The sequence below is a fragment of the Benincasa hispida genome, chromosome 3 (assembly GCF_009727055.1).
Source record: "Benincasa hispida cultivar B227 chromosome 3, ASM972705v1, whole genome shotgun sequence".
NCBI classification, from domain to species: Eukaryota; Viridiplantae; Streptophyta; class Magnoliopsida; order Cucurbitales; family Cucurbitaceae; genus Benincasa; species Benincasa hispida.
Genome location: NC_052351.1, coordinates 62872857 through 62884863, shown reverse-complemented (window position 1 = coordinate 62884863; position 12007 = coordinate 62872857). Strand labels below are relative to the sequence as shown.

The 12007-nt window shown below is 37.3% G+C and overlaps 1 protein-coding gene across 1 annotated transcript; it reads right to left on the bottom strand.

The window, feature by feature from the left end:
• Positions 1-7449: 7449 nt before the first annotated feature.
• Positions 7450-11959, bottom strand: LOC120072975 (ras-related protein RABA4d). Its single transcript, XM_039025520.1, has 2 exons — positions 11224-11959; positions 7450-8018 (listed from the first exon to the last, which is right to left on the bottom strand). Exons 1-2 carry the CDS (start codon positions 11448-11450, stop codon positions 7574-7576), a joined length of 672 nt encoding a protein of 223 aa, XP_038881448.1. The 5' UTR covers positions 11451-11959; the 3' UTR covers positions 7450-7573.
• Between the last annotated feature and the right edge of the window lie 48 nt (positions 11960-12007).

Below are 12007 nucleotides of genomic sequence, written 5' to 3'. Positions count from 1 at the left end.
TATATTATTGATGTAGTTTTACTAACATGTTATTTAAATTGTCAGTGTAGAACTACCATGAATATAGAAGATTCACTCATGAATAGCCAATAAGTTAAATTAAACTTATAAAAGGGAGAGCGAGATAAGCGAGACATCTGAAGGGATTCATGAATAGACAAACTAGACGATCGTTTATCTACACGTTCGCTTAGTAACATTAGACGATTGCCCACAAATACCCTGCGATCGCTTGTAAGATACTACACGATCGCTTACCAGATTCTATACGATGAATGGCACACTATACGATCATTTATCAAATGCTAAACGATCGTTTATAAGTTCTCACGATCGCTAACAAATACTAGACGCTAGCTTACAAAATACTCCGCGATCGCTTACAAACTCATACACGATCACTTATAATTTATTACACGATCTCTTACAGATTACAACACGATCGTTTACAGATTACAACACGATCGCTTACCAACTACTACACGATCACAGGGCTCTACTACACGAGCACTTAGAAGAAGTAAACGATAATCATTAATTACACTTATAAAAGGGAGAGCGAGATATGCGAGATGGACTTACAAAATACTCTGCGATCGCTTACAAACTCCTACACGATCGCTTACAGATTACAACACGATCGCTTACCAACTACTACACGATCATAGGGCTCCGCTACACAATCGCTTAGAAGAAGTAAACCATAATCATTAATACACTTATAAAAGGGAGAGCGAGATACGTGAGATGGGCTTTTTTATCCAAATAAAAATGCTAATTTTATTTTATTAATTTTGTTTTTTTACAATCACTCAAATTTGATTTGAAAACTTCTTTTTAAAAAATCTATTTTAGGCTCTAAAGTTTAAACATGAAAATTATAATTTAAGTTAATTAACATTCAAAAATATTTATTTAAAATTTAAAATTCTTAATTCTTTTTAAAGAAAATTGCAAAAACCACCCCTCATGTATGGTGGTAGTTGCAATTATATCCTTAAACTTTAAATAAAATTGAACCCTCAAAATTATATAAATTTTGAAATTGGGTCAAATTAGACCTTCAAACTTACACAATTTTATAAATTGTAATGTTTATATAAGTATAAGATTTCAATTTTTAACATGTTAGGTTAATTTTCTACGCTTACAGATTACAACACGATCGCTTACCAACTACTACACGATCATAAGACTCCGCTACACGATCGCTTAGAAGAAGTAAATGATAATCATTAATTACACTTATAAAAAGGAGAGCGAGATACGCGAGATGGGCTTACAAAATACTCTGCGATCGCTCACAAACCCTGTAAAAAAAAAATTTATGTTATGCATTGATGAATGATTCAAGTTCTTGTCCCTGGAAACGACGCCAAAAACTTGTAAAGATTTTAAAAATAAATGATTATGATGCACTATGACTTATGATATTGCGATATTACATTCTAAATGTATGCGATGATGCTTAAATGCTTTGTAGTATGCGTTCGTGTAATGTGTGTCATAAGTTTTCTTACGTTGGAACAAAGTATAATTCCAATGCAAGTTTCTTAGATTGACCTGAGGTCGAACACGGGGATTGTTGTGATTAATGCGATACTAATGTGGTATATGCGACCGGTTAAAATAAAGAATAATGAACTGGGTTTGCAGAAAAGTAAACTGTGGTAAAAGTAAATTGCGATAAAGAATAAAATGCGATGGTAAATAAATTGCGATAAAGTAAATTGCGGTGATAAAGTAAATGAATAAACTATTAGTATACAGGTTGAGGACTGGTTATGAAGTTATGCAAAGGAATCTGATGAATGTGGTGGCAAGTCTTATGAAATGAATCAGAAAGAGAATGGGTTGAGGGAAAGGACATCGCAAGTTCATCAATCTCGTTGAGGACGCAACTAAGGTTCTGCTTTCCCTTGGCTTACACCTTTCAGTGATTGATCGCGTTCCCATATGTCTATAGTGAAACAAGGATGAACGTGATGAACACAAGGTTGTTTCCATCTCTGGAAATACTTCTCACTTTAGCTAATGCATTCTTTCAACCTTTTTTCGATAGGCAGAATAAAATTTTCACTTTTGCTCTCACAGGTGAAGATGTCGTCGAGCATGCTTTAGCTAAACTCAGTCGATTTCCTTAACAAGGATTAACTCACTTGCTTAATCCTTCTCCTTTACCTAGGGGATTAGTTACACATGATGGAGAAAATGGATGATGAATGTAATGAGAAGAACAGAGAAATGATAATGATTATGATAATGAGATTTAAATCTAGAGATCAGCGTTTGATACAAATGGTACATGAAAGATTAAAGATAGATGAACACAATAGATGAACGGAAATTAAGAACAAATATAGAAAGAGTGTTAATGTCTTGACACAGATCCTGATCGAAGACGTTGTGCTTGCTGGCGTGTGGATGAAATAGAGTGAAAAGCTTCCTTCTCAGGCTTGCTTTCCAGGTGGAAGTGACCTCTTGCACAGAGCTTCTTCTTCGGGGATGTTTATAATTTCTTGCTCGGAGACTTACCTTTCAGTCTTGTCTTGTCGTTCTCCCAGATTTTCTCTGGATTGTCTCTTCAGACCAGCCTCTTTTTCATTGAATTCGATGAAGCTATTTATAGGCCTTGGCTTCTTCTGTATTAGTGGTCTCGCTTTGAAAATCTGATAATTCCTGCCATGTCATAATGGAAATGTCCCCTCTGCTCCACGATCAATTTGTCAGAATTGTACAATAGAAAAGCTGTACAATTGTCAGAAGTCCTTGTGAATGCATTGCTCTTCACATCTTCGATCGATTGCCGCATGCAGTGTAATTGTTTTGATCTCTTATCGATTGCCGCATGCGGTGGAAATGCGTTGATCGTTTGAGTCCATGATCGATCGTCGCATGCGCTGCAATTGCGTTGATCTTTTTCGTTCTTGATCGATTTCCGCATGTGGATGTGTTGTTCATTTTTGTCCTCGAGCAATTATCACATGCGGTGACCTAATTCCTGCAAAACAAAGACTTGGACATTCCATTTTTCCATCGCAATGAGGTTAGCGGGTGTGCTTACAACACTTTACAATTTTCGTATTTCTAAGCCAATTTCTGTACTGTCGATGCAACTTTTCCTTCTTTTTGCCGCATAATTTAAATAACAATGGTATAAATAACTTGTATTTCTACAAGTTATCAAACCCCTACATGACGCTTATAGATTACAACACGATCGCTTATTAACTACTACATGATCACAGGGCTCCGCTATATGATCGCTTACAAGAAGTAAACAATAATCATTAGTTACACTTATAAAAGGGAGAGCAAGATGAGCGAAAGCGAGATGGGTGAGAGCGAGATTAGCGAGAGCGAGATGGGCGAGAGTGAGATACGCAAGAGCGAGACGTTTCCAGAATGGTTCACGAATAGCCAACAATTTAATTACACTTACAAAAGGGAGACCGAGATATCTAAAGAGATTCATGAATAGACAAACTCTTGTAATTAAACTTATAAGCGAGACATTTTAAAAGGGATTACAAGTGATAGCGAGATTAGCGAGAGTGAGATTCACGAGAGTGAGATGTTTCCCGAATGGTTCACGAATAACCAATAATTTAATTAACATTTGAAGAGATTTGTGAATAGACAAGTGGCACATAGAAAATTACAGTTTTGAGGATTAAAGTGGCATATAGAATGTTTCAGTTTTGAGGATTTGTGAATAGACAAGTGGCACATAGACAATTACATAGACAAGTGGCACATAGACAATTACAAAGACAAGTGTCACATAGGCAACTACAATCGACTGACATTTGAATCATTTGTATTAGAATCAATAGGTCGCCCGGACGTCAGCGGTTCACTGTAGTTTTGTTGATTATGCCCGTAGTTCCCACACCTACCACATTTTATTTGTCTGCGTTGTTCTCTTCTTGATGGTATTCTTTGTACTCTTCGTCGCCCGACCTGTACTACTCTTCTAGGAGGTGTAATATGCTTTTCCACATATCCCGGAAGTCTTTTCCATTCAGATATGTGACCGAGTGGATTTACAGGCTCTACATAAGCAACCATGAGGGAGTCAATGCTACAGAATGGACTGCACAAATCATGGATGGAGATGTTTCGTTCTTGCACAGCCATAATCGCATGCAAACATGGGATACCGAGTGAGTCAAATTCCTTACATGTGCATTCTTTCGTATGGAGGTTCACAATACCATCCAACTGATTGTCCCACACATGGATCCTATAACAATCAATCGACTCAACGCGATATCGTCTGCCTTTGTCACACTCAGTCGCTAATCGGTTTTCACAGTAGTCTGAGTGTGACGTCGTTCGAGATGCCCAATAATTTCTCCCTTCATAAAACCATGACTGGATGAGGCCTCAAATGTGTTCCAACAAGCACATTATGGGCAACTGTCGATATTCTTTGGTCAATGAATTGAAACACTCTGCATTATTGGACGTCATGTTATCATATCTTCGTTCTGTTTGGTAAACACGCACCCACCTTTCAAGACCAATATCCTTCAAATATTTCAATACTGCACCATTTCGAAAAGTACGTAGTTGGTCCCAGTGTGCTTGGAACTCTGACATGTGAAATGCCCTGGCGGCATCCTTGAACATCCCAACAATCGTGTTGTCCTTAAAGTTGGAAAGAATATTATTTTCTAGGTGGTAGGTGCACAATCCATGAAATGCTGTGGGAAAAACTGCATGAATGGTATTGCCAATAGATACCGCTCGATTGGACACAAACACCAAGTTAGGGGGTTCTCCAATGGCACACTTCAAGTTCGACATAAACCACTTCCAAGCTCAATCAATTTCATTGTCCACTATGGCATATGCTAGTGGGTAAACTTGGTTATTGCCATCCATGGAGACGTCGATCAACATGGTCCATTTGTATTTTCCTTTCAGATGCGATCCATCAACAATTATCACAGGCCGATGACTTTAAAAACCTCTAATACAAGCTCCTAATGCCATAAACATGTACTTGAAATGGACATCATTTTCAAGTTTGATTTGAAACTTTGTACCTGGATTCTCCATCTTTAACATTTCACCATATGCATGTAAAAGAGCATACGACTCTTCTGGAGTACCCCTGGCGAGAGTATAAGCTGTTTCCCTTGCATGCCACACCTTATCGTAACTTATGTTTACGTCGTACTCTTTCCTCATATCCTCGACGATGTGACGAGGTTTATAAACACGTCCTATGCCTGTGAACTTGTCTTTGATTAGCTCTCCAACTACTGCAGCCATTGCTTGTCTATGGTCATGATTTAAAATTCCAATAGAACATGTGTGCAACTGCATATACTTTGTGATCTTAAATATGTCACACCCTGGAATTTTAACTGCACAAAAAGTTCCACTTACAATTATCCTCTATACATTTAACAGTAAACAAAGACTTAGTTGACTTCCTTACCTTATATTTAAAATTATTGTTTATGCACAGAATAGACAATCTCCTTTTTAAATCACTCTTACTCAAAAAAATTTGGCCAACTTCAACATCTATCTCGGATGAAGAGGTGTTAGGCATAATCAATTCCCCTTTACAACATCGACATGGAATTCAATCCTGCTGATCTCTCAGTAATAGCCACTGCAGGTCTATGCACCTCTGAAGGACCACAATCCATAAAATTTAATCCTACTGATCTCTCATTATCGACCATGAAAGGATCATACTCTTCTGAAGGACCACAATCCCTAAAATTCAAGCCTGCTGATCTCTTATTACCAGGCACAGTTCTGTTACATTGAGTTTCTCTTTCAAAGTCCATTGCACGAATGCTGTCATTGTCTATTGATAATGTTGATGGTTGAGTGTTCATAGACAATGGAATATCACCCTCTTCTCGATTAAGCTTATATGATACCTCGTATTGTCTGTCTACACCTATACCATCATCACTCATATTCACATTTTCGTCGTGGTATGATTTTAGTGTTACATATAGCTGAACTGTAGAAAGATCATCCCGACAAAGAAGGAAGTAGACATCATCGTCATTCCGTATGTACTGTAGAGGGGCTTCAAAGTCAAGCTTATATTTAACACTCATAACAACATCAAACTCTGAGCAACTTACATCTGCAATCCTGTAAATGTGAGCTTTAAGTTCTTCATACTTCAAGGTAATAGGCACAACGATTCCTATTAGCTCGCCTTCAACATACAAATTTTGGTTCTCATCCCAATGATCTCCGTATCAAATTAGTACACACTTTTGTGTCATCCTACAAAGCAAGAGAACATTTTTTATTAAGCAGATAGTAATACACATGGATCTCTCTCGCTGTCACTCCCACGTGCTCTCGCTCTCGCGGCTCTCACTCCTAATTTCTCTCGCTCTTGTGCCTCTCGTTGTCGCTCAATCTCACTCTCTTGTTGGTGCTCAATGTTGCTCTCTCCACCTTTCTCTTTGTCCCTCTTTCTCACACCCCTTTCGTTATGCTATTTTACAATGTCTATTTACATACCTGTTTTGAGACCACATTTCTACAAACACCAATGAGACCAAGTTCAAGAAAAGTCTGTTCCGTTCTGAAAACTCCGTTTGGTTCCAAAAAACTCCGCTCTAGAAAACCTCGTTCAATAAATCTCCATTCAACAAGGTGACAGTTCAAATGAAGTTTAGATTTTAAAGAATACAACATTTTGCTGTGTTAACAATTTTAAGATGTAGACAGATTTCGTGAAAATTGTCAAATCAATCGTACAAGTAACAAACAATCACATCACGATGGAAGATAAACAGACAGCAAGAGCAAGATTAGCGAAACGGTTATCAAAGGCAATTTTTGTAATCTCATCCCGTGATGACGTAAGCAGAGGGTCAATTGACATTATTTTTTAAAAATGGGTCATTTGACATTTTGGACCCAAAAATTGGGTCATCCGTACAATTTTCCCAAAATTCTTCACTGTTAATACTGAAATGGAAAAAAAGTGAGATTTAATTTTTCTTTTTTTAAAAGAACTACATCTTCAATTGATTATGCTTTTTAACAACCATCGACATTTCAAGGATATGTCGACGCTAATTGCCCGCATTGGCATGCATCCTAAAAGTTGCCTCTGCCAATAAAGCTTGGCGATAGGGAAGCAAGGCATCGGGAGAAGGTATCTCTTTGAATACATCTGAAATGATGATTTATATGTTAAAATATGGATGAACTTTCACAATGTGCAATATCCATAGACCAAGGGAGACTGAGTTTGTTCTTCAGATCTTGCTCCACTGTTAGATCTAAAAATAGTTGTCTGGGGTTGGCATTTTTTTTTGTAGAAACTTTTGGTTTCAATAGAGCTTGGGCTGGGAAATAATCATTGTCAGAAATCTTTTCTTCAGATAAGAGGAGGAGAGAGAGAGAGAGAGAGAGAGAGAGAGAGAAGAGAGAGATCATAGCTTAACTAATCCTTCATCCATGGTATCAGGCCAGTCTCTCTACAAATTACTAATACATGTTTCTTAGTATAAATCCAAGTGGAATAGAAAAACAATGTCACGACTGAAATGATTATGGAATTATGTGAAATTCACGAAGCAAAGCAACACCCTTTTCTCCCAGAGTCTTGGTCCTGTCCAGGAACAACTATATTAGTCCCTTTAAACAGCCCTGGATTTGAACCAATATCTATCTCTTCCCCAGCTGCAAGACTTTTCTTGCTGATTATCCTATAAATCTCTGTTAAAATTGTGAAGAATGCAGTTTCCACATTTGTCGACTCCAGAGCCGATGTCTCCATGAAGAACAGGTTCTCTCTTTCAGCAAATTCTTGTGCATCTTCTGTTGGCACCGCTCGGAGACTTCCTAAGTCGCATTTGTTTCCGATGAGCATTATAACAATATTCTTATCAGCATGTCCTCTTAGTTCCTCCAGCCACCTTGCCATGTGATCGAATGACTGGCGCTTTGTCATATCATAAACTAGCATCGCTCCCACTGCACCTCTATAGTATGCACTTGTCACTGCTCTGTACCTGCCAATGCGAAAAACAATATATTTTCAGAAACTATAGCATTAACAGCAATGTTCACGAAGTACATAACAATGCCAAGTTTATATGTGCTATTTCATCATATACGATGTTGGATCCGTTAAAAATTCAAACAAGAACCTGACCAGGCAAAAACGACAACTTTTTGAGCCTAATAGCAGCCGCAAACACTGAATGAAGTATGTAAAGCAGAATACTTCATAAGTCGGTTTTGATATCAGCAACCAAATGGAAAATATTACAATATATAAGCCTTGAATACAAATACGAACTGGTTGATACCACATGCTCCTAGCATTCTAAAACCCAAACTTGTTTAATGTCAGACAATCATACAACAACGAGGCTGCTTAATTATGAATTTAAGAGTAGATGAGCTTAAAACATACAATATCTTGTTTGAGTGATAGTACAAAGATTTCATCAATGTAATACATCTATTGCAAAGAAGTCAGACAAAAACACAATGAATACCAATTATTGATTGGATTCAAAAAATCATTGTCGCTCTCAAGTCAACTGAAGGGATTTAATTATATGTATCAAAGCCAGAAAAGGTTGATAAATGGATCATCATTTTAACGTATTTTCTTCAAGCAAAACAAAAGTACTAAAGGTAGCAAAACTTTCCTCAAATTCCCTCAGCTTTTCCACAACTCTTCCCTTTCCATTCACTCACATTTATCCCTTCATAACTCACACTCGTTATGATTTCCAATGGTTACTCTATCCTTTCATCTTCTTCCTAGAATACAACAAACGAACTTCTGGCCTGTTAATTCTTTTATTTATAAATATATTACCAAACCCACTTTGAACAACATTTAAAATCGAGATATAGCTTCTAAATCTAGTACTAACTGCATATTTGAAAACACTGAGAAATTGAAATACAACGTTTTTATTCATTGAGTCTTGTTTTCGGATCACTTACCAAATGCTCCCTTAGTAATTGCTAAGGAGTTTGATAGCAGGGATTCATTATAAGTAGAAGGACAGGGAAGACATAACATAAGAAGTTGTTTAGCGGCTTCCGGCTTGAGTGAGAATGTCAGGTCCCCATTGCTAGTCGGCAATTCCCTTCATAATCTGCTGGTCCCAGAGGAGCTGAAACTTAATATCAACCAAAGCATGCAGCATAGTAGTTTTATAAGAGTCCCTGAAACCTAAGTTGTATTTGTATTTATGTTATTTATGCTATTTACGATTTTGACCAAAGGTTTAGAGGAGTGCGATATGTATAAACTCTCTAACCTTACTAGCATCTCTAACTTTATAATTTGATATTTTATCTCTAATAATAAATTCCTCTCTCCCTCTTCCCATGGACGTAGCTAACACAATGTTAGTGAACCACGTAAATATATGTATCGATTCTCTACTATTTGCGTTATCACGTAAATATATGTGTCGATTCTCTACTATTTGTGTTGTCGGTTGATTGTCGATTTCTTAACAAGAAGGTTGTACATCAAAGCAGGGGGAGGGGTTGCCATACCAGGCTGAAATGGGGTAGCTATACATCCCTGACCCTGACGATAATATTCTTTCATATTGTCCTGGACTAGAAAATGTTTCAACTCCTTGTTCTTACTTAGTGGCATATCAACTATCTATATATCTCAGACTGGAAACATATACCCTACTTTCTGCGCTGGTGCAACTCAACATCAGTCATTATTTCCAACATCTTCCTGTTCTCACGTGTGTACTTTACTGCAATGTAAGAAATTGAGCAATCATCACCAGCTTGAACTTCACCAGGTGCCAGAAAGATTGACCACTCTCCATCAGGCGATACCAAGCAAGACCCTCTCTCACCATACTGATCACCAGAACTTGTATCCATTTTGCTGAATAACCTTGAAATAACCTTTTCCTTGAAAGATTCATCCATCCATCTGGAAAAGCTCCATCGAATTGAGCCAGCTTTAGATTTCTTGTAGGTGATGTTTATCTTCCTCCTCACCGTCTCTCTCCTTCATTCACCTGTTCAACAATCACCTTCCTCCCCTAATCAAGAATGGTTTTATTCATCATCAATCATTCCACCTCCCTTTTACTGCAGCAATTTTATTGATCCCATCTTCTATTACCCAAGTGTTTAGGGCTTTCCAACAACCGACCCAAATTGTAATTTTTTCTGAATGAAACAATTTCTGACATTTCTGAACCAAACGCTAGGAATCCCTAAGAAAATGCTCTATAGCAATTTGATCAAACCTTTGAAATGGTAAAAACACTTTTGTATTAATCTTCTGAACCAAACAACGAAATGTTGCAACCTTGAGAAATGCCTCCGACTCCCCTTGACTTCACTCAGCTTTTTCACAACTCTTCCATCTTCTTTCATCTTCTTTATCTCACATTTATGCTTTCCCTCTCTCCCTTTTTATATGGATTCCCATTGATGGGCCACACTACACCAAACTATCTCAGTCGGACATAACTCACACCCTTCACCTTCACATTAGCTTTCTTATATCAACTTATTTTCTCATTTCTTTTCTGAGCATATGTAAACAAACCTATTGGCTTACTAATCCTATCACAAAAATTCATTTAATCCGAAACAGAACAAGATTGCAGCAAAGCTGCAGCTAAATGTGATAAAAACAGCAATTCTAAAATGAGTGAGGAACAACGTAAGCCGAGAAGGAAATCTGCCTAAGGACAATTCTAAAATGAGTGAGGAACAAATTCAACTGGACACCATTTTCTAACACTATGTTTCACTTCTTCAGATGATATTCTCCTAAGGCTTGGGTTTTCACCATTACAGACATTCCTTCCAATCCAAATACTACAATTCAGAGTAGACTAGGCCAATTTAAAAAAAGTTGAATTAAAACTTTTACTCCAACACAATTCCAATCACAACAACTGCATTCAAACTCCCATAAGGTATCTGCATCCTCTCTGGATTTAAAATTACAGAGAAAACAACAAAACAAGTTATAAATCTATTCGATGATTGCAAACTCCTTTTTGTTTAATTCTATCTTCTATCATATATTCATTCGTATTATTCAACCTAATAATTACCAAAAAGCTCAGAAGCGCATTTGGATTTTACCAATTTCAAAAGCTATCACAGATCCACCAACCGCTTGAACAATGATGTAGTCTCCGCGAGAAAGAAAACAAAAACCAATGAACCCCAGAAAAAGGAAAAAAAGGCGCAAACCTTTCTTGTCCCGCAGTATCCCATATCTGGGCTTTCACTGTTTTCTGATCAATAACGAGAGTTTTAGTCTGAAACTCGACTCCAATAGTAGCTTTGGAATCAACGCTAAATTCATTCCGAGAAAATCGAGCAAGGAGTTGGGTTTTGCCTACAGCCGAATCTCCGATCAATACAACTTTGAAAACATAATCAATCTTCTGGTTATAATCCCCATATAGATTCGACATTCTCTTTCTCTCAAAAATCCCACAAACCCCACCTCTAAAACGCGCAGATTAAACGCATAACAACATCACAACTCAAACCAAATTGCCCCAAAACCCTCAAAATCGACCGTAAAAGAGAAATGTGGGCAAAATAGTCGGGAAGGGGATTGAAATCAGAGCTGGGTTTTGAAGGGAATTTGAGAGAATAGTGTGTGGAATTTGGGAAGCTGGAATTGAGAAGAATGAAGGAAGAAGAGATTGAAAAGAGAGCGAGAAGTGGAAATGGAACAACGGCCATTGTGGGGTCTCACCAACGGTTTTGTGGCCTTTACCGTGTAAAATTAGGCTTCAAATGCAATTGCATTTACCAAATTCGTTGTCATTTTCAATCTCCGCCGTTCATCCAACTTAGTGTCACCTCATCAGAAATATTTTTAGCCTCCCTTGCTCATCTTTTATGTTACATGTTTTTCTTTTTTCTTTTTTCTTTTTTCTTTTTCTTCTTATAGTTATTTTCTTGTTTTGTTTCTGGTAAGAAATGTTGCCAAGGTTGCATACAAATTTTGGAATACAACAAT

Excerpts from the sequence above, each read along its gene's own strand:
- LOC120072975 (XM_039025520.1), bottom strand. The coding sequence starts at position 11,450 with ATGTCGAATCTATATGGGGATTATAACCAGAAGATTGATTATGTTTTC. Across the intron at positions 8,019-11,223 it reads GATACTGCGGGACAAGAAAG|GTACAGAGCAGTGACAAGTG; the intron begins GTTTGCGCCTTT and ends TCGCATTGGCAG.